This window comes from Pelodiscus sinensis, chromosome 3, assembly GCF_049634645.1.
Source record: "Pelodiscus sinensis isolate JC-2024 chromosome 3, ASM4963464v1, whole genome shotgun sequence".
Taxonomy (NCBI): Eukaryota; Metazoa; Chordata; order Testudines; family Trionychidae; genus Pelodiscus; species Pelodiscus sinensis.
The window spans coordinates 113,801,377-113,828,740 of record NC_134713.1 but is presented as its reverse complement, the minus strand read 5'-3'; the positions used below and the strand labels follow the sequence as shown (position 1 = coordinate 113,828,740).

At 42.9% G+C, this 27,364-nt stretch overlaps 1 protein-coding gene across 1 annotated transcript; it reads left to right on the top strand.

Moving 5' to 3' along the window:
• The first annotated feature begins 670 nt into the window (after positions 1 to 670).
• Positions 671 to 25,753, top strand: SLC22A2 (solute carrier family 22 member 2). The gene is made up of 11 exons (XM_006115037.4): positions 671 to 1,140; positions 7,695 to 7,798; positions 9,560 to 9,714; positions 11,315 to 11,483; positions 13,271 to 13,385; positions 14,021 to 14,127; positions 14,294 to 14,508; positions 15,634 to 15,742; positions 17,952 to 18,064; positions 19,907 to 20,006; positions 25,195 to 25,753. The coding sequence occupies exons 1-11, from the start codon at positions 715 to 717 to the stop codon at positions 25,259 to 25,261; spliced, it is 1,680 nt and encodes a 559-aa protein (XP_006115099.3). The 5' UTR covers positions 671 to 714; the 3' UTR covers positions 25,262 to 25,753.
• Positions 25,754 to 27,364: the final 1,611 nt, after the last annotated feature.

The following is a 27,364-nucleotide window of genomic DNA, read 5'->3' as shown; positions in this document are numbered from 1 at the left end:
CTATGACTGTGTGTGGAGTTAGGAATCTGTATGGAGACTGGAAGTCTCTCAGAATGTGAGACTGGGATTCCACCTGCGACCTATGCACACTGTCTCTGTTCCCTTCCCCCACGTTCCTGCCATGCACTGAGGCACTGGAGCACCACATTTCCATTTTGCAATTGTGGGATTTTCCAAAACACCTATGCACCCACTCCCATCTCACTAGGCATCTAGGTGCATCTTTAACTGTCTAAATTCCTTTACAAACCTGGAAATGCAGTTGGTATACACTGCCAGAGCAGCATATGGGACTAGAGTCTGTTACACTTGAGGGTATAAAAATCTCAGGCTCTTATAAACAGTGAAGAACACAATCTATGTTTATAATGCTTAAGACCTCCCACAACTGAAAAGCATTTTATAGAGGATTAATTGCCCAGTCTATATTATATACTAACAAATCAACAGGTTCTATGTAAAATACCAAGCGTAAACTTTCCAAAAATGTAGCACAGAAAATAAGCTACCAACCATCACATGAGAATCAAAGCTGGATTTGAAATAAAGCTTGACAAATAAAGGTCGTAATGCATGGTTTGTCAATTTACAAGGTAAATTAACTATTTGACTTTTGGTCAAGCATCCTGCAGTTATTTAAATACCCTTGCTGCCAACTAAATACAGAGCAATGCTGTGAACAACAGCCTAGTTACTGACTAAGTGAGTTGCCATATGCAAAAAATGCCAACCTTGGATGACATTCTTGAGCATATTGGGGAATTTGACTTGTACCAGAAGCGAGCCTTTTTTCTCTTATGCCTGTTGTCTGCCACCTTCACCCCTATTTATGTGGGTGTCGTCTTCCTGGGGTTCACTCCTGACCACCGCTGTCTCGGTCCTGGTGTAGCTGAGCTGAGCAGCAGATGTGGCTGGAGTCTGGAAGAGGAGTTGAATCTCACAGTTCCAGAACAGGGGAGACCTGGGGAATCTCTCTCTAGTCAGTGCAGGAGATACGACGTGGACTGGAACACAACGGGCCTCAGCTGCACCAACCCCTTAGAGAACTTCACTGGTTATGGCAACAGGAGCAGCATCCCGCTCATCCCCTGTCAAGATGGCTGGGTTTACGATTCTTCAGGATCATCCATTGTGACTGAGGTAAGACAAACTTAAACAAGTAGCAACAACCTAAGGTTATTCATGTGTTTGCAAACTGAAAAAATCCAAAATAATCATTTTTGGAAGAAGATACTTATGCTAGCAAATAGACTCTGCTCAGCATATGCATAGATTAAGTATAATTCCCACTAACAATACAAGTACACTAGACCTGGTTGAAAGGTACAAAATGTGATCTATGAATGTATTTGCGTGGGGGAATGATAAGATCACAGTGCTATTATTTGCAGAGTCATATTATTAATTTTTCAGTAATCAGAAGATTGGAAGTTTATTCATAAAAATGTTCACAAATCCTGAAAGTTTCATCAATTTCCATAAAAATGGTTATGCAGATTTCATCATTTTCTATACAAGTTAGTGAACTACTGTTCGTATTAAAATAGGTGGTAACAAAAAGCTGTATTTCATTACATTTCAGAACTGAAGTGAATTTTTTTTAATAAACTGGAGGAGAGTTATATTTACCCCGATATTTACCCAGAAAATTGCTAAGTTAATTTTTTGCACCAACTTTCTTCTATTTTTAAATTTTTTGTAATCAACATTGATAAATTTCCAGGACATTTTAAACAAAATAAAAACTGAAAATGAAGTGCTTCACACATGACCTGTAGGACTAATCTTGCACATGACTAATAAATAACATCAAAGACACAGTGACGACAATATTAGAAAATTGGTCAAATTGAAAATTATTTACATATCGTCATAGATAATGGGATCGATTAAAAAAAATCTGCAAAAAGAGGAAAAAAGCTACCTATGCCACATAACTAGTTTGCAATGGCTAATTCAATCAGTTTCCCTACCCCAGTCTTCAAAATGAGAATACAACCCATAAGTGATCATCTGCATTGAGCAACTTCCAAGTGAGCAACTTGTAGGGGGAAAGGAGCCATGCAGACCTTTTACAGAAAATCCAGGAGTATCCTCCTCCAAGAAAAATTAACTACAATACTGACAGTTAGCTGCAAATTAGTATATTCCAAAATCAACAAAAATGTTCTTCAGAAGATTCTACAAACCAGCAATAAGTCATCACAGGAAAAGGTGATTGAGCAGTATCCATAGACAGGCGTGAATGGAATGTTCATAAAATGTAAGGAAACCCCTTCCCCGACCATGCTTTCTGCAGTATGAACTGTGGCAGTGAATCAGAACCTGTTGTTATAATAGTGTCTAAGTTCCATGTCTTAGAAAGGAAGTAAACGAGAACACTCAAAGGCATGCCATTTTGAACACAATCCCTTGGCAGAAGGTCAGATGAAGTGGGATTTGAATCCAGCACAACCCACAATAACAGTAAGATGAAAACAATGACTGTAGCATATTTAACAGACACACCAGCTACGTCTACACTGGCATGATTTTCCGGAAATGCTTTTAACGGAAAAGTTTTCCGTTAAAAGCATTTTCGGAAAAGAGCGTCTAGATTGGCAGGACGCTTTTCCGCAAAAGCACTTTTTGCGGAAAAGCGTCCGTGCCAATCTAGACACGCTTTTCTGCAAAAAAAGCCCCAATCGCCATTTTCACGAGCGGGGCTTTTTTGCGGAAAACGGTACTGTGCTGTTTACACTGGGCCTCTTATGCAAATGATTTGCACAAGAGGGCTTTTGCCTAAAGGGAGCAGCACAGTATTTCCGCAAGAACACTGACAATCTTAATGAGATCGTCAGTGTTCTTGTGGAAATTCAAACGGCCAGTGTAGACAGCTGGCAAGTTTTTCTGCAAAAGCAGATGATTTTGCGGAAAAACTTGCCAGTCTAGACACAGCCACCGTGTTTAAGGGCAGATGAGCACACCTCTTTATCCGCCCTGGAACCTGCATGTGTCATAATAAAGGAATCATTTCACCTCAAATCCTGCAACATGGGGTCCCTCAGCCATGTAAGCGCCAAGGAAGGCTGAGCCTCATTGGCTTATTATACCCTCCTTCCCATGTACATAAGAGCTAGATATTGTTACTATCAATGTAGACAAATATTTTGAAGGTATTTGCTGAGAGTTTAATTTATTCAGGGAGTTCCAGAAAGCCAATCAGATCTCTAGTAATCTAAAGAAGGAAACTAAAAATAGTCCACACACTATTATGTCATTATACAGAGTGAGCTACAGCCTGATCTGAATCGATACTGCATTCCCTTTATGCAATCTTCCCTTGAAAGAGACAAATGCCAAGAGAAAGGTCACAGAAATGATTAGGACCATATAGAGATAGTCATTCCCCCCCTCCCCCCCCCCCCCCCCCCAGAAACTAAGGAGATTATAGTGATTTAATTTGGAAGTAAGAAGAGAAAAAGCAGATGTGCTGGATAATATAAAGCAGGGGGACATGGTGAGAAGTCTAAGTACACACTTTGTCCATTCCCTTAAATAAGTATATGAGAAAATATTATTAAATTAAACACTAAGACATATATAAATAAAAGGGAATGAGTTAAACATCAAGTGCAATCTGCAGAACTCAGGATGTACTTGAGACAAAAAGTATAGGAATTTAAGAAAAGGTTAGACATGGGCAAGAAGAGTTTCTGCTCTTACATTAGCTAGGATAAAATTATATGGACTAAGTGTTCTATGGATGGGCAGTAGAAAATAAGGACATTCCCCACTTGTTCTTTTTCTGTTTTACCATTGACTTCAATGAGAGTAAAAATGTGCCTGTAGCACAGTATTAATCAGTCAGGGCTTTTGCTTTCTTTTGAATTTTCTGGAGATAGCATCTTGGCCTAGAGAGATGACTAGTAAGACGACAGTCTGAGCCACAACTTCAAAGCTCTGTCTACACCAGCAATGGGCGATCTAAACTAGTGAGAAGGCCACATGAGTGGCCCTCTTTTGTCCACAGTTGGCCATGTGATTGCCAGTGGTGGGCAACCTGTGGGCCACAGCCCACTGGGATTCCACCTGCGACCCATGCACACTGTCTCTGTTCCCTTCCCCCACGTTCCTGTCATGCACTGAGGCACTGGAGCACCACATTTCCATTTTGCAATTGTTCAAGCTCTGAGAGGGTGGGAAAGGAGTGGGGCTGAAGCATAAATCAGTGAATTCATTGCACTCTGAGGCTGCATCTAGACTGGAAAGTTTTTCCGCAAAAGCAGCTGCTTTTGCGGAAAAACTTGCCATCTGTCTACACTAGCCACTTGAATTTCTGCAAGAACACTGACGACCTCATGTAAGATTGTCAGTGTTCTTGCGGAAATACTATGCTGCTCCCGTTCGGGCAAAAGCCCTCTTGTGCAAATGCTTTTGTGCAAGAGGGCCAGTGTAAACAACGTGGTATTGTTTTGCGCAAAAAAGCCCTGATCGCGAAAATGGCAATCGGGGCTTTCTTGCACAAAACCGTGTCTAGATTGGCACGGACACTTTTCCGCAAGAAGTGCTTTTGTGGAAAAGTGTCCGTGCCAATCTAGACGCTCTTTTCCACAAATGCTTTTAACAGAAAAACTTTTCCGTTAAAAGCATTTGTGGAAAATCATGCCAGTCTAGATGTAGCCTGACGGTGTGTCTACACTGCACCCGTAGCTCAAAATAAGCTACACAAATTGAGCAACACAAATTGCGTGGCTTATTTTGAGTCAATTTCAAAACAGCTTATTTTGTAATTTGGTGGTGTCTATTCAACGCTAAATTTCGAAATAACCCACTATTCTGAAACTTCCCTTACTCCTCGTGGAACAAGGGTTACAAGGACGTGGGAATAGCAAGTCTGTTATATTTTGAAATCATGGGCATGCTGTTAAGACACGGGATTTAGGGATAACTCCAGTACCCTGAAATAGCACCGCATTATAGACATAACCTGAAAATGCTGGGAGGGAGGGAGAGCAGTAGGAAGTGCGGTGCCCCAGTGTGCAAAAGGGGGGAGGGGCACACAGACAGGGAGCATGGGGCACTGGTGGTACCCCAATGAGCTACTTGCAACCTGTTGGGCTACAGGGTGCCCATCACTAGTGTACACACAAGTATTTGTAGGGATCTCACATGAACCCTGCTAGCCCAAGTCTGTAGACTGAGTCTGGGAGACTGAGGGCTGTGTAGACATACCCTAGGTTTCTGTTGCTCAGTGAATCACAGCAAAGTTACAGAGTTCAGGTTCACTGAGGATAAAAGTGAAGTAAACTCTGCCACTGGGCTTTGTGCCAGCGCTAATGAGGAACTGGAGAGCAGTTAGTTCAGCTTCACTCTGGCAGGGCGCATTGCATCACACCTAAAGACTCTATTAAACAACATATATGAACTCATAGCCAGTGGCCCATGGATGCCCCAACTGGCATTGCTTTCTTCACAGCTGCTGGGTTAAAGCTCTTTTCAGGAGCTCTGGGTTTGAAGTGTCTTCTTCTTTACCTGTGGCTGAAAACTGCATTTGGCAAGCAAGGTGACCAGCCTTCAAAAAATTCAGACAGTCCATAAAAAAAAGAACTAAAGTGGGACCTGTCTATAAAATTCATAAAAACATTTCAAGAAAAATCCACCAAGCTTTGCAAGGAAGCAGAGGAGTCCCCCGTCCCCCCGTCCCGCTTGGCTCCAGGGTGAACTCCATGCTACAGGGCAGCTCCAGGGAGTCTATCATGCCCAGGGCAGGGGCGGAGCAGGGAATTCTCCTGGAGGGGGCTGCTCTTCTCCACTGCTGGCTTTAAATTCTTCTTCGGCATCACTAGAATCAGTATAACAGCTGCTTTTGATGGGCATGCGTGCAGTGCACACTCCTGCTGGGCGGGTGGGGCTTACCTAGAGCAGCTCCTGGTCAGCAGTGAAGTGGGGGTGCTAAAGCAGGCTTCCTGCCTCTCCTGCTGCACCCCAGAAGCAGCCAGCAGCAGGTTCCCAGCCAATGGGAGTGCAGAGCTAGTGCTCAGGGCCTGCTGCCAGCCACAGCGCAGTCTGTGGTGCCAAGACAGGCACGTAAGCCTGCCTGAGCACCCACTGGTCACCCGGTCACCCTGCAGCAAGGAGACCCAGTCCCTGGCATTCCACAACCCAGTACTGGGTCACAACCTGTAGTGTGAAAACCACTGGCCTAGACCAGCCCTGACAGGCATTTAACCAATCTATTCCTAAAAGCCTCCATTGATGGGAATTCAACCACCTCCCTTGGAAACCTGTTCCGGATCTTAATTATGCTTACAGATAGGAAGCTTTTCATGATAGCTAACCGCAGTGTCATTTGCTGTAGATTAAGTCCATGACATCCTGTCCTACCTTCAGTGGATACAGAGAGCAAATGAGACAGTTATTTTTATAACAGCCAGTAACATATTTGAAGACTGTTATCAGGTTCCTCCCTCCCCCCCCCCCCCCTCCCAGCTCTCTTCTCAACACAAAACGCAACCATAATTGTTTTAACCTTTCCCCATAGGACAGGTTTTCTAAACCTTTTATCATTTCTGCAGAACTCCTCTGGACTCTCTCCAATGTATCCACATCTTTGCTAAAGTGTGGCACGCAGCCTCATCAGTGCCAAGTAGATCAAGACAATTACCTCTGGTGTCTAACATGTAACACTCCTCTCAATACACCCCAAAAAAGATGTTAGCCTTTACTTTGTGATCCACTACAACTCCCAGATCCTTTCAGCAGTACTACTGCATAGCCAGTTACTCCCTATTTTGTAGTTATGCATTTGAGTTTTTCTTCTTCAGTCAAGTACGTTGTGTTTTCTTCATTGACTTTCATCTGGTTGATTTCCGACCAATTCTATTTTTTCAAGGTTGTTTTGAATTCTAATTCTAGTACTCCAAAGCACTTTGCAACTCCTTCCAGTTTGGTGTCATCTGCAAGTTGCATACATTTACTTTCCACCCCATTAGTCATTAATGAAAATATTGACTAGTACTGGATCTAGGACAGACACCTGGTAGACCCCACTAAATGCACCTTCTCAGTTTATCAGCTAATCACTGACAACTGCTCTTTAAATATGGTTTTTCAAGGAGTTAACTAACCTTACAATAATTCCATCTAGACCACATTTCCCTAGTTTGCTTAAGAGAATGTCATGTGGGTCTGCCAGAAGCCTTACTGAAATCAAGATAAGTCACATCTACTGCACCTCCCTCGCCCCCCATTCACTAGCCCAGTAACCTGTCAAGGAAGGAAATTAGATTGGTTTTCCATGATTTGCTCTTCCCATTCCCTTTGAGCCTGACAAGACAGTATGCCAAGACACTTTTCCCCATCTTGGTGGGGTGAAATCTCTCTTCCCATCTCCTTCCTGGAATAGCCTCCCACAATCAAGGATGCCATAGCCTCCTGTTGGCACTGTCTGTGTAGTCAGGCATTCATCTCCAGTATGCATGCGTCCCTGCCTGGACCTGCACCCTTAAATAGGGTTGGATTCTTCTGTAAATAGAGGGAAATTGGACAAAATGCATTTCAGCTCTGACAATTAAAAGAATTAGATCATTTCTGGATAATGCTCCTAATTCTTGGGTGTGTGTTGGGTTCATCATGTCTCCCAAATGACTGGGCCATGGCTAATGTTAGGGAGTGACTGTTCTCCTTCTTCTAACACTGATGTGCTTCTGCAGTTTAACTTAGTGTGTGAGGACTCCTGGAAGCTGGATCTCTTTCAGTCTTGTGTGAACGCTGGATTTTTTATTGGCTCCATAAGCATCGGCTACATAGCAGACAGGTACGTGGGGGATGAATCACTCACATTTTTAAACAATACTTGTTCTTAAGGGAGCAAATGAACACGCTGAAAAACTAATTTAAAAAGTCACTCCAGCACTTAGAATGGAGTAGTTTCTGGAAGTAGTTTCAAGTTTCTGTTATTCCTCTCCAGCTCATCTGATGAAATGAGTTTTGTTCACGAAAGCTCATGTTACTATATATATATTTTTGTTAGTGTACATTTATTGTTCAGGGCTGCAGAGATTTGACTGATGGCGTGTTTTTATCAAATAGCTAAACAAATAGTTCTCCATCAAATCAAACCAAAATGTCTTTCCATCATTTCACTAAATCCCGTTTCTTTTGGAAACATTTGCTTTTGAATATTAGTGGAGCGATTATGACATCAATGACAAGACAACTGCATGGCCAATATGAAATATCTGAGCACCATAGCTGGGGAAGGATGACTGGAATGAGGCAAAAGTTAGTCACTAAACTGGGTCCTCGGAGAAACTACTGTAGCATAGAAGAACAACTGCAGATCAATGTAGAATAAGTCAGACAGCCACCACAGGGTGTTTCCAAAGCACATTAACCAGGTCAGTGAGGGTTTGTGGTAAGAAAATGTGCAAACACTGGAGTGAAAGGAGTTTGCAAGTCAGACGCAACAAGATCATTGTAAAAGGAAAATGTTCGTTGAGGGAACCACAATGCAATTCCTGCCTTCACTAAAAGCGGGGGAGGAAGAATCCTGTGGATAAAAGGAGATACAGTAAAACCTGTGTTATCCAGCATGCTCAGGGATTAGGGTGTTCCAATTATCTAAAAATCTGAAGGTCCCATCAACTTAGGAAAAACCAATGGACAATAATAGTAAAAGTCAAGTTTTTAATAGTAGTAGTTTTGAAGTGTGAGGCAGTTGGTCTCACATTTCGAGTTAAAGATGATCAGTACTTCTTAAATAAAAAATTGTTAAGTCGATCATGGTAAGCCAAGCCAGGCCTGTGCCCCTGAAGATGTGACATTATAGTGGCTGGAGGCAATGCCAAATAAAGTTTTCTGGTTAACAGAGTGCCAGATAACAAAGGTTTCACTGTATAAGGACAGAGTCTCTAGCTGTCACCAATGCCTTTGGGTCACTCCACAGGCCAAAAGAGGGTTGAAACTCGCCAGAGTTGCCCAGGTGGGGAATCTCTAGCAAGCATAGAGCTGGGATAGCTGGCTCCTTTGTGAACCTTTCCTTGCTGCAGCTATCAGTGCAGAAGGCAAGTTGTGAATGAGAGGGACCGTGGATGGAGCATTCTGTGATCTGGCTATGCCCAATTGACACACGACTGGATTTTCACATTCTCACATTTAATTTATATCTAAAAATGCACAATAGTGGTTTGGTCTTCTCCCCTGTCAATTATCATGTATATATATGTGCACATATAGAAAATAAGGAGGAAATTAACCAAAATGGTTGCAAGAGCTACAGGCATAAGCCAGACATGCATTATTCATTTTGCTAGGGAAAGAATATTGAGTAGATGGTTCAATAACCAATTGTCTCTTTAGATTAATTCAGATATTGCATTACAGGGTTAAACTGTACGTATGTGAGAAAGTGCTCTGAACAAAACCTGGGAGAAGAAATAAGAGATTTTTCAATAGAATGGATTCAAAAAGTGTTGCTTTGTAACCAGTGCAACTCTCACAAGAAAATTTGCTCTTCAGTTATGTTTTGAATGGTGCAATGCATATAATGATCACAGATGCATTTGTTTCTCTGCAGGTTTGGTCGCAAATTATGCCTGTTAATTACAATCCTTGTCAATTCCATTTCTGGAGTTCTCATGGCCTTTGCACCAAGCTACACATGGATGCTGATCTATCGTTTCATACAAGGACTGGTCAGCAAGGGGGCCTGGTTAACCGGCTACATATTAAGTAAGACAGATTGCAATGACCACCCAGTCTGGGGGAAAAGCCCTAGGTGTTGAAATAGGCCTCACAGATTAATTCTAATACAGCTGAATGGAAGGAATGATTAGCTCACTGGGTAACACATTGAAAAATGAAACTCATTTTATTCATCGAAAAACTGCAGTTCTATGCTCAAAACCAAGATTTATGTCAAAGTTGCATTTTCTTTCAGATGAGACAATATCAGGGTTTTCAGATCTAAAAACTTGACATTCTCCATTAAGTTTTGAGAAAGCTAAACATATTGGAAAAAGACAGACAATTTCAGAAAACACTGAGCCTTCCCAACATTAACCAGCCTATGTTCAAATAAGTACCCACATAGGGAGCTGGATTAATTGAAAATGCTGTCAAAGGAAGAATGCATTTTAAGGGGATGTCTACATAGCAGCTAAGTGTGAGCCCAGGAAGACCCAGGCTAGCCATCTAAGTATGGATTGAAGGAGCTGCTATTTGGGTGCCTAGCCCACATCACTGGCTGTATCATAACATCCGTGCTGCTATCTTTAGCACACTAGCTTGAGCTGAGCTAGTACATTTGTGTTCCCAGGCTGAGACGTACACCCCCAGCTGTAGTGTATACATACCCATACATATCGCCTGAGTGGGGCTGGCTTCCAAAAGTTAGGAGTAGTGTCCAAAATGAAGTTTGTGTTCCCCAGACTTTTTGTGGTTCCATGACTTCACACTTTATAAAAAAAACTTTATTTCCAGGCAAGGTAAGATTCCCATGTGACAATATTGTACTTACTATTTACATTTAGCAAAGCACTTCAATGCAAGGAACGAATAGATAAACACATTCTTTGTCCTCAAAACAAGTTAATGGATGAACTCCTGGCCTTACTGACGTCAGTGGTAAAATTCCCTTTCTCTTCAACGAGGGCAGGATTTCACTTGCTATTCACAACAAAGTACAAAAAAAAAAAGCATATTTCATCACAACCCAACACCCTTAACACCGACACACAAATACTCTTTTCTTATCTCTATCTGCAAAATCTACCAAGCCCTTTCTGAAAGAGAAATCTAAAAATGAAATATGCACATAATCGTACCAAACAGCTTTTAATACAAGTTCTTACAACCAGACATCAACATTTTACACTTTTCTGTTAAACTACACACACACCACATTCTCAAGATATCAACTGTAAGTTCTTTACCTCCTCCTCTGGCTTCCCTCCCCAAATCTACTGCCATTTTCCATTTAGTGGCTTCATTTTAAAAAGTAAATATTAGTTACCAAATATTAGTTATCAAAATCACTATTCGAATTTTACTGTGATTTAGTAATGTCCAAACTTTTTCATAAAACTCTACATATTTCTGTTCTCATCATGAATATGTAGAATCCATTTGATTTTTAAAAAGTTATTTTACATCATTGATGAGAACTCAATTTAAAGTACTCTTACGGCTTCTAGATAGAAATTTTACAAAGTCATAAATTCTAGAATCTATAACATTTTAAATGGTTTTAAATTAGGGGATCTAGATTCTCCAATCTCTAGATTAATTTACCACTGATTATTTTCTATCTTGACTTGTGCTATCTTTCTAGTCACAGAATTTGTTGGCTTAAGCTATAGAAGGACAGTAGGAATTGTTTACCAAGTAGCATTTACTGTTGGACTCCTTGTACTCTCTGCTATTGCTTATTTGGTTCCTCACTGGAGATGGCTGCAACTCGCTGTTACCCTGCCAAATTTCTTCTTCTTGCTCTATTACTGGTAAGCACATTTGTATTTCCTCAAAAAGCAAAAATACAAAATGAAGACGTTATTTTACAGTTTGAGCTCCCTTCTGACAAGGTTAGTTCATTGTTAAGGCTAGTCAAAAGGTTTCAACTACAACATTTTATCCACTATAGTGGATCACAAATTGAATATATGTCAACAATGTAATGCAGAAGAGAAAAAGAAAAATACAATTTTTGAGATTTATTAACAGGAATGTTATATATAAAACATGAGAGGTAATTGTCCCACTCTATTCAGAACAGGTAAGGCCTCAGCTGGTGTATGTCCCCTGTTTGGGGCCAAACTTTAGGAAAGATGTGGATAAATTAGAAAGAGTCCAGAGTAGAGCTGCCCAACATTTTTATGATTCTATTGGTTTAAAATGGCAAACAATAGATACAACAGATCTACAAATAGTTTACTGACTATTTTGTCAGAATTTCAGCAAAAAGTATTATCACAATTTAGAAAAATGTTAATCCTATCTCATATTTCTGGACAAAATTTTTTACATTCTTTCAAAATACAGTAAATTCTGTTTTTTTTTCCAAAAATCAAACCATATCTAGTAAGAATAGAAAGATTATTTTGCCTCCATTTTTGGCACTGGTGTAACCACTTGAGAGAATGCTGTGTCCAATTTTGGTGACCACAATTCAGCAAGAATGTTGATAAATTGGGGAGGGTTTAGAGAAGAGCTACAAGAATGAGCAAAAGGTCTTGAAAACCTGCCTTATACTGATTAAACTAAACAGTCTCAAGGAGCTCAACCTTCCTTTGTAAAGGGATGACTTGTTCACAGTTTATAAATACTACATGGAAATAAATATTTAACTCTACTCTGTACTAGTTAGGCCTCAGCTGGAGTAATGTGTCCAGTTGTGGGCGCCACATTTCAAGAAAGATGTGGAGAAATTGGAAAGGGTACAGAGAAGAGCGACAAGAATGATTAAAGGTCTAGAGAACATGACCTATGAAGCCAGGCTTCATGAACTGGGCTTGTTTAGTTTGGAAAAAAGAAGATTAAGGGGGGACATGATAGCGGTTTTCAAATATCTAAAAGGGTGTCACAAGGAGGAAGGAGAAAATTTGTTCCTCTTGGTTTCTGAGGACAGGACAAGGAGTAATGGGCTAAAAGTGCAGCAGGGGAGGTTTAGATTGGACATTAGGAAAAAATTCCTAACTGTCAGGGTGGTCAAATATTGGAATAAATTGCCAAGGGAGGTGGTGGAATCTCCCTCTCTGGAGATATTTAAGAATAGGTTAGATAGACATCTGTCAGGGATGGTGTAGATGAGCTTGGTCCTGCCTTGAGGGCGGGGGGCTGGACTCGATGACCTCTTGAGGTCCCTTCCAGTCCTATTATTCTATGATTCTAACAGTGGGCTTTCTAATCTATACATAGTCATTGGCTAGCAGTTGAAACTAGGTAAATTCAGACTGATTACATCGTTGTGGGGGAATTTTCCATCACTAGCAATTTTGAAATCAAGATTGAATGTTTTTCTAAAAGATCTGCCCCAAGAATTATTTTGGGAAAGTTATCTTGCCTGTATTATGCTAGAGGACAGATTAGATGGCCCTAGTGACCCGGGACCATTTAATGATGACCCTGAGAGTAGCTAAGCATCTTGGGCTCCTCCATGCTTCAGGTGCAGTTATAGGTGTTCTGTTCCCCTTCATGTCCTATCAACAGAAACACAATTTAGTTTGAATATATAATGTTGCAGTGACATATTTTGTTTCCATATACCTGTGCCTGGTTCCTTGTGTTGCAGGTGTCTGCCAGAGTCACCCAGGTGGCTGATAACTCAACAGAAAAATGACAAAGCCATGAAAATTATTAACCGTATTGCCAAAGGAAATGGGAAAAAGGTGCCTCCCTTTTTACAGGTGATCATGGTTTCTCCCCTCCCTCCCTGGGTGTGTAATTACAAGCAAACAATGCTATATGGTTAAGATTGCTTCAAATCCAGCACAGGGAGCAAACTGTGAAAGTGCTGCAAATCTGCAAAGTGGAGTTGAGGGTTTTCTTTGGTGAAAGCCTAGCATATTAAAACCACACCTTTATATGAATGGAGACTCAAAATATTCCAAGAGCCAACTTGGGTTCTTCATTTTAGAAAGAGGCAATGAATCCTAATTCTTTGAATAATCTGTCCCTTTGCAAATTTGGCTTAAGCTGGGCTTTCTCTCTGCCTAGGTTCACAAGCTCTATTCCACCAACCAGGTCACAACTGACTGAAAATGCCAATGTATCCTGTATTCATTTATTTTTAAAAAGAAATGTTGCTTCCTTTAACGAAGTGGCTTCGGTACAGACCAACAGCTGGGGGAAAGGCTGGGCTGTTTAAATATCCACACTGCCCCTCATTTTTTGTTTACTTTGCAGACCGACTCTTAATTGATTAATGAAAAACCCCAGAAACTATGATGCTTATGTTGAGCCAATGAAAATAAACAAGGCCAAAATCCCCAGACTCTAACACCCTAACATCGTCCTTAATGACCCTCTGGTTCTTTCCTAGAATCTCAGCCCTGAAGAGGAAAATGGAGAAAAGATGACCCCTTCATTTCTAGACCTGGTCAGAACACCTCAGATAAGGAAACATACACTCATTTTGATGTACACATGGTAAGGGAAGATAACACAGTTTGCATTTCAAAGTATTAGACCTCTCCCCATAATTACTTTCGATCTGTTTTCCTCATATGGCCCTTGACTGGCAGTGAATCTTAAATCATGGAATAATCTATCCCTTTGCAAACTTGGCTTCAACTGGGCTCTGCTCTCTGCCTAGGTTCACAAGCTCTGTTCTGTACCAGGGGCTCATCATGCACATGGGGATTGCTGGTGGAAACATCTACCTGGATTTCTTCTATTCTGCACTGGTTGAATTCCCAGCTGCCCTCATACTTATACTCACAATCGAGCGCATCGGCCGTCGCTATCCTTGGGCTGTAGCAAATCTGGTGGCAGGAGCAGCCTGCCTTATTACAGCTTTTGTCCCAGACTGTAAGTTACTCAAGCTATTTTTAGTCTGTGTCACTGTCTCCTTTGAGAGAGATAACGTGCGCTCCCCTGCTCCCACACTTTGTATATTCTTGTTCTAGAGTACTGAAAAAAAAACATTTTTGCTGCTATAGTTCACATAAATGTTGCAATATAAATTATAGGAATCATAGATATTTTCCCCAGACATCAGTGAAGATAAAAATGACCCATAATTTTTTTCTAAAAGCATTTTATATGGCAAGTGTTGAAAAACAGGGTACATAATGAGCTAAACTTCCCAAATGACATCAGCTCTTACACAGTCACAAGCACACCATTTGTGTAACCATGTCTTTGTACATCCTTACTATGCCATTACTTTGTGTGTGGTGGGGGGAAGGGTGTGTCCCTTGGATATGCAACTTTATCTTCTCTGCTTTCTTTTTACAAATAGAGAAATTAAACGATCGCTGCTTACCCTACCACACAGGAGTGTTTTAGGGATCAATTACTTCATGGCTGTGTAGCACCTGACAAACCCAAAGTGCTCTGAAGCAATAGTGGGCAACCTGCAGCCTGAGGGCCATACGCGGCCCGCAGGGGTTCTACGTGTGGCCCACGAGACAGTTTTGTTGACCATTGTCCATTTACAGGGATGCCAGATTCTGCTGGTTTTCATCCGTGTGGTTTTTTTCTCCTACGAGTATTACAAAAATGACATGCACTTAAAGCAAAAGGGCACGTGAAGAGAGATGGACGCTGATAGCCAATGACATTATGAGAGCTGTGTGCTCCCTCTTAACTGTAGCAGTGCAATGATTGGATGCAATCAGCACACCTTGCTAATTCTAGGCATGCAAGAGCAGTTAGCAAAACTGGGAGACTGCCTTGGTTACGACAACCTTCCAGCCCAGTGAGATGAAGGAGGGCTACTTCTGCGGCCCACTCACTAGCCTAGGCTGCCCCCACTGCTCTGAGGTATTAGCATTATAATCTAGTATGGAGTAAAAGGAGAACATAGACATAGATCCCCTATGGGGTTCCAGTGCTGAATGGGATTTACTACCTGCCGTCTTTCACACTGCTGTACAACATGATTGATAAAGCCAGCCCCCACTGTAATGCTAACATGCGACTTCTTTCCAGCTATCTACTGGCTAAAAATTACTACAGCTTGCTTGGGCAGAATGGGAATTACCATGACCTATGAAATGGTTTGCCTAGTAAATGCAGAATTGTACCCAACCTTTCTCAGGTGAGTGCACCGTCTTTCGCCGAATCCAATATAAAAGGTGGTGGGGAAGAGTACTATGTGGCTCTATTTACAGATTCAAGGGTATCACAGGGAAAAAAAAGCCAAAGACTGCACATTAGAAAAGACAGGGAAAAAAATCTATCAAATGTCATTAAAAATTGAACTGTACAGTGGGCTACCTTTAACCTGTTGTATATTGGGTTGTAGATATAGATCTTGTTGTTATAGTAACTGAGTAGGTCACTGGGGTCAGCCCAGCTAGTCTGGGCTTGTTCTAGTTAGTTCTGTGCTATGCAATAAAATGGACACTCAAGCTCTCTGCATCTCCACTGATTTCTTCCTATACTGTGAAACTCCCCACGACATAACATAACCCAGTCAAATATATTGCATGGCCCAATGGAGCAGATCTTGATGTAGAACATTCACTGTAAAAGTTGTTTCAGGTACCAGAAAACAGGCTTGGATTTAAGAAGAATGCCTTTGTGGATGGATATTTAGTTTGTAGGTCACAGACAATGAACAGTCATGGCTCTGGCTGGTTTTAAGATTGATTCAGTCCTGAAGGAAGATACGCCTTGTCTCTGCTGTAACTGTGGTGATGCAGAAAGGCTGTACCACCAAAGATAGTTAAAAAAGAGGCAATGAAGAATGAAAAAGTTGCTGCAACAGAGATCTAGAGGAAGCAAGCCAGGAGAAAACAAATGGGGACTGGGTGTTGCCATTGGAGACTGACTGGAGACTATAACTACAGGAAGGGAAGCTGCTGGCTATGTAGTTCCCAAAAAAAGTCATTTCGTATTTGCAAAATAAATTGCATATGATGCAGGTAACGTACAGCAAACACACTATGGTGCCAAAAGAGACCCAGGTTCTGTTCTCTACCCTAGCCTCCTTCTCCCTTTGCTTACACTACTTGGAGGAACAAAAACCACAGATGCAGGATACAGCTAGACTGCAGGGTATTCGGGAGGTATCCCAAAAAACTCTGCTGCATCCAGGGAACATGTTTGCTCTTCTGCTTTTTTTTTTGCGGAAGAGCAAATGTGTGCTTTTGGAAGCCCCAGTATTCCTCATTCTACAAGGAAGAAGGGGGCTTCTGAAAGAGGGCTTTTCCCCCAACATTTGGCCTAGTCTAGATGGGCCAAATGTCAGGAAAGCCTCTTCCGACAATAGAATCGGAAAAAGGTATGCAAAATGTGGAGCGCATTTTATGTACCTTTTTTAGCCATACCCTAAAGGGGGTAGGTTTCTGAAACTGATATATCACAAATCACTTCAATGCCTCCTCCAGCCTCATCCTTTTCCCCTACCCTCCTAAAAACAACCCAATTAAGAAGCTTGAAGCTGCCCTCCCCCCTGGGAGCCTCCTGCTTGCTGTGCAGAGTAGGGAAGGGAGAGGAGGGGTGCTGATGTCAGGGTGCCCCCTCTCCCACCCTGTATTCTATCTCCACAGAATGGAAGGGAGGGGGCACAACAGGGCTTGGGATGGAGGACGTTTACTGGCTGCTTTGGAGAGTGGTGCAGGGCCAGGGCAGAGGTGACCTTGCCTTAGCCCCACCGCACCACCAACCAGGACCACCTGAGATAAGCAGTGTCCAACTACAGCCAGCTCCAAACCGCTGCCCCAGTTATGTACCCCCCTCTTATACCCTAGCCCCTGCCCTAGCCCTGAACCCCCCTGGACCCAAACTCCCTTAGAGAACATGTACCCTGAACCCCCTCCTATACCTCCAAATACCTGCCTCAGGCTTAACTGAGAGCCCCTCTCACATCTCAAATCTCTTAGCCCAAGACCAGAGCCTGTGCCCCAACCCTCTTCCCCAGCCTTTTGGAAGGGAGGGAGGATGGGGGAAGGAAGGAGGACGGAGTGAACAGAGGCAGAGTCTTGGAGAAGAGGCATGAAGGAGGAGGGGCAAGGGTATTTGGGTTTCAGGTAGATCCTGGATTGCACTGAAATTCAAAAAGTGATCTTGTGTTTAAAAAGATTGGAGACCACTGCTATAGAGTCTACTATGTTCTTATCCTATCCTGGTGGGGACATTTCCATTGCAATATACAGCAGATTAAATGCACTCCTTATAGCATTGTTAACATGAATGGCTTTCCTAATCTTCTGTACGTATTGCTAAAATGTTTAAGTGAATGGCTGCAGAATCCTTTTTAAACAAATTAATGTGGGAGTATTTCATGTACATGTATTTTCTAGGAACTTGGGAGTACTTGTCTGCTCTTCCATGTCTGATATTGGTGGGATCATAGCTCCATTCATTGTCTACAGACTGGCAGAGGTCTGGCACGAACTGCCACTTGTAGTTTTTGGTAAGAGTTTTGTATTGTAGGGTGAATATTTACCATATACAGTTTTCTTGTATCAGTGTTGGTCCCGTCATATTAAAGAGACGAGGTGGGTGAGCTGATCTTTTATTGGACCACATTCTGTGAATGAAAAAGATATGCTTTCAAGCTTACACAAGCTCTTCTTCTGGTCTGGGATACATACTCAAAGAGTTACTGCTACACAATGTTCAACTTTTTATATAGCAGTGACAATTAATTTCCTAGACCTGAAAAGGTCTGTAAGCTGAAAGTAACCAAAGTAACTGCCCGCGTCGACACGTGGCAGTGAAACGGGATTCTGGAATAAATCCCTAAATCGAATTAGGTGGTATTCCTCGTGGGCAGTTACTTCGGGCTAGTCAATTTCTAAAATGGCGACTGGCCGAGAACATGCAAATCGAGCGTGGAATATTTAAATTATGGGCTTGATTTGCAATTCCATTTGCCCTCATTAGCCTCCCTAGATCGATCTACGGGGCTCGTGTAGACGTACCCTAAGAGAACTTTCCTAGTAGAAAATACTAGGAAGTATGTCTACACTGCAGGCTTCTTGCGCAAGAACTCAAGAACACATCTCTTGCGCAAAAGGTCTTGCGCAAAGCATGTCCACACTGCCATGTGCTTTTGTGCAAGAGAATCCATGGCAGTGTGGATGCGCTCTTGAACAAGAAAGCTCTGATGGCCATTTTAGCCATAGGGGTTTCTTGCGCAAGAAACTCGTTGCCCGTCCACACTGCCCTCTTGCGCAAGAGGGCTTATTCCTCGTGGGGAGAGGAATAACTCTTGCACATGAAGCCCTCTGTTCCAATGCTTTACTGTAAATTTACTTGTGCAAGAATGCGCATGCAGTGTGGACGCTCCGCAAGTTTTTGCGCAAGAACTGCCATTCTTGCACAAGAAGCCTGCAGTGTAGATGTAGCTGGAGACTATATTCTTCCCTATGCTTCTCCTCACAGAAAGATTCACTAGATGGCTACGTCTAGACTGCAAGCCTCTTTCAAAAGAGGCTTTTTTGAAAGATACTTTCGAAAAAGCCTCTTTTGAAAAGGAGCATCTAGACTGCAATCTCTTCTTTCGAAAAAGTGAGCCGCTTTTTCAAAAGAGAACCCAGGCAGTCTGGATGCTCTCTTTCGAAAAAGCCCTGTTTGCATTCAAGAATGCCGTTTTTCGAAAGCACTTTCGAAAAAAGGCGTTCTTCCTCGTGAAATGATGAGTACCGCTGTCGAAAGAAAAGCCGCATTTTCGATTTAATTTCGAAAGAACGAGGCTGTAGTCTAGACACAGGTGACGTTTTTTCAAAAAAAACCCTGCAGTCTAGACACAGCCGATGTCCTGAATCACTTAATTTGCTTTCACAGTGGGCTTGTTGTTGGGATTATGTTTGAGATGCTTGCAAGATGTTAGACACACCAGCTAGATTAGGTTTGGGTTTCACCACAGGCATATGGTCCCTATGGGGTCAGACCACAGTGGCAGACGGAGGTAGCTGAGTGCTATCCCTTCCCTTTCTAAGCACACGGGGGGGGGAAGGTACCTGACACAGGAATTTCCAGCTGACCTGGTAAAGCCAGATTCTGGCACTTTTGTGCAGCCTTCTGAGTGGTGCAGGGGCTAAACCGCATCTGGGGTAGTGGCCCAGCCTCTCTTTCCTCATCTCAGAAGGAACAACATGGATAAAAATCAGCAGCCATTTGCTTTTTTAAAGGCCTTCTGTGTCATTCAGTAAATGCAGCTTTGACTCAAATTCATAGGCATTGCTGTAAATGAATATTAAAACCACTTAATGCTTACTGTGTAACCCTTCTACATGATATTTATTCCAAGGTGTGGTAGGTTTAATTGATGGAGGACTGGTGCTGCTCCTACCTGAAACCAAAGGAAAAACTTTACCTGAGACCATAGAAGATGCTGAAAACATGCACAGGTACAGTATCTTGCACCCAGGAGTGAAAGGAACTTAAATTTCTTACAGGTACTGTCCTCTTACAACTCAGGTCCCTGCCAGCTCTTTAGATAGCTCCCTGCTGCCACAGCTCAGCCAATTCTTTCTGGAACTGTGCAGCAGGGTGCACTCCCTTACTTTCACCTCTGCTTGCATCCTAAGAGATATGTGTGTCAAATATTAACAAAAGTCTCCCTCTCAACACCATTTTATTGTACTGGAAGGCTCTGTTGTATATCTTTGCAGCCACAAAAATGCAGAAGACTAAAGTCATAGTGTAATCACCCAAAAACTCTATGCACAGTTTTTTCATAGGGGTGGCAAAATAGCAGATTTTACATTACTCCATTTTATTAATCCAGGCACCAAATGCCACTGCTAGTCTTAGACTTGTTTAAACAAAATACAGAGAAGTTGGACTCCTTATTCCAAAGCAGTCCAACAAATGTGTAGTGGTTTAGTTAATTTGCATGTTAAAATACAATAGTTCATACCAAAACCACATCAAGAGTGACAGTGATACCGTATCTCACAACTACAAAATATTTGCCTCTGGTTTTGTTTCCCCCACCATTCCCCTATATCCAACTTATGGTTCAGGTCACTTTAATTGCCATCCCTTTCTCTCTACCAAGCATCTCGTTAGTTTCAGAATGTTTGCTGCTGCAGTCGCAATGCACTAGAGTACTTCTCGCCTACCAGGAATCCAAGAACAAATAATAGAGGTCATTAGCTGGCCTTTGGAAAGCCGTATCAGTCTCTGAGCTACACTGCACAATCTAATTGAGCTGTATACAAGTATATATCTGAAAGGAAGTTTGTTTTACGTGGAATTTGAAAAGCTGTGACCTTGATGTTGGTTGTTCAATATAGTGACGTACATTACATACTGAGAGGCAGCGAACTCTCGTCTCTAGGTATGTGGAATGAAATCTTCGCAGTCACAGCAATAGCAGCTGTCACAGATAAAAGGGAACAGTGAACAGCTAGAGGTGGCTTAATTCAGGGCAGTGTATTTGTATTAGGAAAGACTTTGGCAGTGAATTTTGGCAGCCAAGTGACCTTTTCTACCAACACACAGAAAGTTACATAAAAGATGCAAAGGCAGCATTCCTAGAAAAAATAAGTAGGCTATTGTAAGATACATTGGCCGGGGAGTTCAGAGTCTCTCTCTCATTAAGTAACAAGGAGACTACATGTGAGCTGAGGGCATAGTTGTGCAAGGGAAAGTCAGGTTTTCGTTTGGCTTATTTAATTGCCCTTGTGAAGGGCAAAGAGCTTTAGGAAAACTGTTCCTAATTATATTTTATGTAGCGTGGACATGACTTGACACATCCTTTCCAGTCAGAATACTAATGGCTGCCAAATTAATGTGTGCCATAAGCACATCAGAGGAGATTTATAAAAACATGGAAACACTTCATATGTATTTGTGCAAATAAAACAGTTGTTCAAATACTCAGGGGCAACTCCCATTAAGAGAGAAACAAGCAGGGCTGAAACGATTGTGAGCAGGTACTCTTGGAAAATGACACGTGGTATTCACCCAGCACTTGACCAGGCTCACTCGCTCCAAGTCCTATGGGCCAGTTTTTCAGCTGCTATAAACTGACACAGCTCCACTGACATCAGCTGAGAATGTGGCACTGTGCACTTCAGTGTAGGCACACCTGGGACTGATAGGGAAAGAGAAGAGAATACGAGGAAAGAACCAGGAGATAGTGTTGAAGTTTTCCATGCTGGATATCTTCCTCAGGAGGAATTTGGGGGGGAGGAGGGAGAAGGAGAAGAGATAATTTTCTTCATGAATGAAGCTTGACATTTACTTTGCTGGTGTTAAAAATTCTTGTGACCTCTCTTTTAAAAGCAAGGAATTTGTGACTGGTGGCCTTGCATGTCCAGGACAGGCCTGATACTCTTCCTAGAATAATGTGGTCCTAAATTTTAAATGATTGGGGGAAAAACCCTGCTGTTTGTACATCTTGAGTTGAGATCCTGAAGTAAATTCCCCAAAGATTTGGTTTGCACCGGGCATGCTCCAACCTGTGGCTAATCAGGGCTTTCCTTGCACATGCAGCCCTGAGCTGCTGTGAGCAATGCCAGGCCCATGCATCTGAATGGAGTGTAAGGACCCTGACTTCCCAGTGCTCTCAGTGACCGGCTGCTCAGGAAGCTCTCTGATTCAAATGCAGAGGGGACAAAAGCCAAACACAAACAGAACCAGAGGGAACAAAAGTAGTGTCTGAGCAAGGAGACAGGGGCTGGATCTAGAGGAATTAGGAACCAATAGAAGGGGAGAAGACAGATTGGCTGTGCAAGGGGACTGGAATTAACAAGAAGGGTGAAGGGAAGTTGGTGAGAAAGAAACCTGAGGAGAAGCCAGAGGATATTGGGATGGGATGGGCAAGCAGACTGGGAAAAGGAATCGGGGACAGGCACTGAGGTTATACAAGGGCCCCAAGAGTAGGGGAATAAGGAGTGGGAGTCAGCGTGAATACCAAATATGTGGAGTTCAATGGGATACCAGCGTAGAGTAGGGAGGCATATTGGTTTAGAAGTTGGGCAGGGAGACTGGGATTGGCTGGCCCAGGGCAGGGTGAAGAGAGGTGACAGTAAGATGCCCCAGTGGTACTCCTAGGGGGTTTCATAGTGGTAAGGCTGGGAAGGGCTTCCCCCACCCCCGAGTTTGGCACGGAGGATGACGGGGGAGAGGTTTGAGGCAGGGAGGCCACTTGCCTTGGCCAGTGGCAGGCAAGATGGAGAGTCCAGTGTGCAGCTGGCCACTCCATTGATGGTGTGGCTGCTCGCAGTGGTGACTCTACAGGACACTCCTCCCTGTGCTCGTTGTTCCCAGTGGTAACTGTGAGGATCACATCCCTCCTCTCTCTGTCCCTCCCCTTTCCATGTTATGGAAAACAATCAAATTCTAGGCACATCCTGCTTTCCTGGAACAACCACAGTCTGGTCTTGCTTTAAGTTAGGATAAGTGGAAGCTGCATGCCAAAGCTCTTACCATTTAGGAGTTCTTGAACAGATTCATAGACACAGACAGATGCACATATCTCTAAAATACATGCATAGATATTGCGGGGGGAGGGAAGCTAGTAGTTTCTCAGTAATTGACGCTACTTTTTATCACATATGTATTTCCATAAATTTTAAGACCAACGATCATTAGATCATCAAGTCTGAGACCCTGTATATGGTAGGCCATGGTATTTCATCCAATTACTTCTGTATTGAGCCCAATGATTTATATTTGGCTAAAGCTGATCTTCCAGAAAGGCATCTAGTCTTGAAGACCTCAAGAGATGAAGAATCCACCACAACCTTTGGCAACTTTTGTTCCAGTGTTAAAACTGTGTGCCATATAATAGACAAAACAAAAATGCCTTTCTACTTACACATATTTTAGCTAAGGCAGAACTTGGGATAAAAATCTATGCTTTATAAAATGTCCCAGGAAATTATTTTTCTCAGAAACACAAAATACTGCTTAAATTACACAAAAGTAGTTTCTTTGCCCATGTTAAGAAATTCTTGTTAAGTCTCTTTTAAAAGCTCTATCATCTCCATGGTTTGTGGCAAGGAATTTGGGAATGGCTTGGTGGTAACACCAACAAGAGACAGGAAAATCAGAAAGTAAAGACCAATACACTATTTGAGCTGCATGTCAGCCTCTGTTGGCATTTCCTTCATTTTGTTGGCCTATGTCACAAATCACTGTTAAACAGTTTTCTCCAACAATCCATATTTTATTGCAAAAAAATTGCAGGGGACGACAGACTTGCTGGGACTTTGGGCAAGGTGTGGGAGGGTGGTTCCATGCTCCCAGAAGGGGCGAGGCGTCAGACAGAAAGGAGAAAGGGGCAGGGCTGGATGTAATAGCTGTCAGCTTGACCCAGAGCACAGTGCACTGTTGTCCCTCCCTCTCTAACACACACACACACACACACACACACACACGGAGCATTGCTGAGGTGACTATTTAAAAGACCCGGGACTCCAGCCACCATTGCTCCTGTAGAAGCAGTGGTAGCAGCAACCAGAGCCCCGGGCCCTTTTAATTCACTCGGCCCGATGCCAACTGCCTCCTTTCCCCTTCTCAGACCCCGGCAGTGGGCCTGCTACAATGTGCAAACCCCAAAGCAGTCACAATGGCGTATAGATTTAGGATGTTAAGTAGGGTGTATTTCACTAATCAACTAGTCAATGCATTTTTCATCAGCTATTTGATTAGTCGATAGGGCAGCGCTGCCCCTTTAAAACCCCTATGGCATTTCAAAGGGGCAGTGCTGAACAGCTGATCCCAGGCTCCATGGGCACTGCCCCCTTTGAAATGCTGCTGCAGCGTTTCAAAGCAGTAGCACTGCACAGAGCACAGGCTCCCTGCAGTGCTGACACTTTGAAGTACCTCTCTTCCCCCCTCCCCCGACGTCTCTGATAGAGGTAGCAAGAGGGAGGGGGAGAGCGACTATTCGACTAGTCTGTCGACTAGTCCTTAGCATCCCTAGTATGGATGCTACCCTAGTTGGGATGTTTGAATACATTCTTTACAACTTGGTGCAAACTTAGGGCATGTCTACACAGAGGGCTAAACTCATAAGCAGCTAGGCAACTTGAGCTATATCAATTGCGTAGCTTAAGTCGAAATAGCTTATTTTAACTATTGGCGCTGTCTACACAGCACTTATTTTGAAGTACAGCATTCTCCCCCCAACTTCCCTTATACCTCCATACAATGAGGTTTACAGAAGTCAGAGTAAGAAGCCATTTTTTTTAAAATGTATTTTTTGAAATAATGGGCTTGCTGTGTAGACACGTACTACGTTATTTTGGAATAACACTGCTGTAGACGTGCCCTTACCGTCCTTTAAATGACTAGTACTGGGTTGGTGCTTATAAGAAAGGCTAGTATTTTGCTATGAAATAGAGAATGTAATGGAGCTTTAAAACAATCTGATTCCTTTGCAGGTTAGCTCCGCTCTGTGTCTGGACAAGAATTTAAAGGGTCATTTCTTGATTGGTAAACCACAAACTCATTTTTCTCTTGATTTAGTCAGAGTCGAGAATATACATCTTTTTAGCTGGTCATTCTTTTCGTTCTTGGGCAAGCATCTGTTCCTTTTCCTTATTCTTCCCAATTCCCTTTTCTGTTTTGTTCCCACAGACAAACCAAGCGCAAAAAAGAGGTGGTTTACCTGCATGTTCTAACAACAGAAGTTGCACCTAATTAAGTTAAAGAGCTGCTTCTCCCTGGGCCTGCCTTTGATGACACAGACTGAACAGAACATTTATAGGACACAAACCATCTACTGTCATAATTCCTTTATTCAGCTCTAACACGTGCTACACAGCCTTAGAGCAACCTACCATTGGTTACCATCCACAGTGCTGCGCCGCTGACCCACACCAGTTATCCACTGCTGATCATTGCTAGTAGCTGTGCAGAGCACTTAAGCCTTGTCTACACTATCACTTACGTTGGCAAAATTTATTTAACTCAAGGATGTGAAAAAATACATCCCTTCCCCAGAGTGACAAATTTCACCAACATAAATAGCAGTCTGGAATCTCCCAATGACAGCTACTGTTTCTCATGAGATGGCTGTGTTATGACAACGAGAGCATTCTCTCCCACCTTCGCTAGTGTCGAGGTGGCCTGAGGGTTTCCAGAGGCCTTTTGTAGGACAGCTATTACAAAAATAAATGGACCTCCGAGTGCTGCATGGTATCTTCAAGGGTTTATTGGATATAAACTCCACCAGGATCAACTAAGCAGAAAATACAAAAATTGGAGGGAAAATGGGAATTCACAGAACCAAAGGTTAAACAGAGCAGAGAAGGGGCAGCAGCACAGCTGGTGAGTCATTACTGACCAGTGTCAAGGTGTCTGGTTCAGGAAAGGAGACAGGCTACTCAAACACCAAGTGGGGATGGACAGATGGGACAAAGAAGCTGCTCCCATTGTATTAGAGTAAGTCCGTAATCATCTAGCCTCATTACTTGCCTCATATTTCTTTTCCACATATCCCTACCCTAGAAGTACAACAGAGGAGCTGTAACATCAGGAAGGAGATGGGTCACAAAGGATCTGTGTTGTTGTTTAAGTATCGAGAAGTTGCAGAATCCCGGCAGGAGGGCTTCTGAGCCCGAAGGATCCCCCCCAGGCCCTTGTTCTGTGAAACCAGATGTAGTTCCCCTTCTATACACTGCTCTGATCCCATCCATTCTCTCACATGTAATTTCATCAATGGCTTTGTGTTTCTCTTCTGTTTGCTCCCAACTCTGAGACCCAATTCAGGCCCAAAGGAAGGGATGTGTGCTGGTGAGGAATGGTCTGATGACTCTTCAGGCAGAAACAAGGGTTCTTCTCCCACCCTGTGGGAGGGAGCTTCCTCTTTTCCAGGGAAAAAGAAATCTCTCATTACAAAAGTTTGAGCAAGCGAGCCCTTCTCCCCCCACAGCACATCCATATGAAAAGGATTTAAAACAGCCCATGTCAAAAACAAATAGAAAGTTTACACAAATGCAAGGAGAGTCTTTAGAAGCCAACTAAGGTTTTTACTGGTGTTGTCCATGGGACCAGAGTACACCATGATGCTAGGGACATCACTGCCTCTAGACATGGAGAATCCCCACTTTGAAGCAGACCATCCTGTCTGCATGGTAGGTAACGGGTTTTAAGCCTATCATTCGGATCCATGCCACCCCCACCTATCAAACCCCAGTTCTCCTGCCGCAGTTAGTTCATATTCATATCGTACATCACTAGACACAAGCATCCAGCACTTAGCTACAGGATAATCATCAGCTGTAGATGTCGACTTCTTTGACTCTTTGCAGGGCCTGCCCACAGATGCAATCACACAGCCTTGCCGCCTGGCTGCATTACACAAGCAGGTTTATTTCATGTACAGGATTTCCCTGCAACACATGACACACAGGTGGGCAAGGTTTGCTTACCTTCCCTTACGGGTAAGTCTGTGCTGAAATGGTCCATGACCTTGGCACTGGGTCTCATCAGGAGCATCCAGACACCCAAGTCTGAAGTGGATTGAGTCTGAACTTCTCCCTTGCATTAGGTCAGGAGAGGAAATCCAGACGGAGTCTGGAACTGGCTTACTCCTTTCTTTTAGAAGACACTCAGGGAAGGGGCCTGGCACTTCATTCCCTACCTGGCCCACAGGGCAACATGAAAACCAAGAGATGAGTGACAAATTGCTCTGCCTTCTTCTTTAGGAGGGGAAATGAAAACGCTTGGCCTCTGCTGCCCCCTAGTGCTAGATAACCCGGAGAAGAATCCACACCAGAGCAGGGGTAGACCATTTTTTGATGAG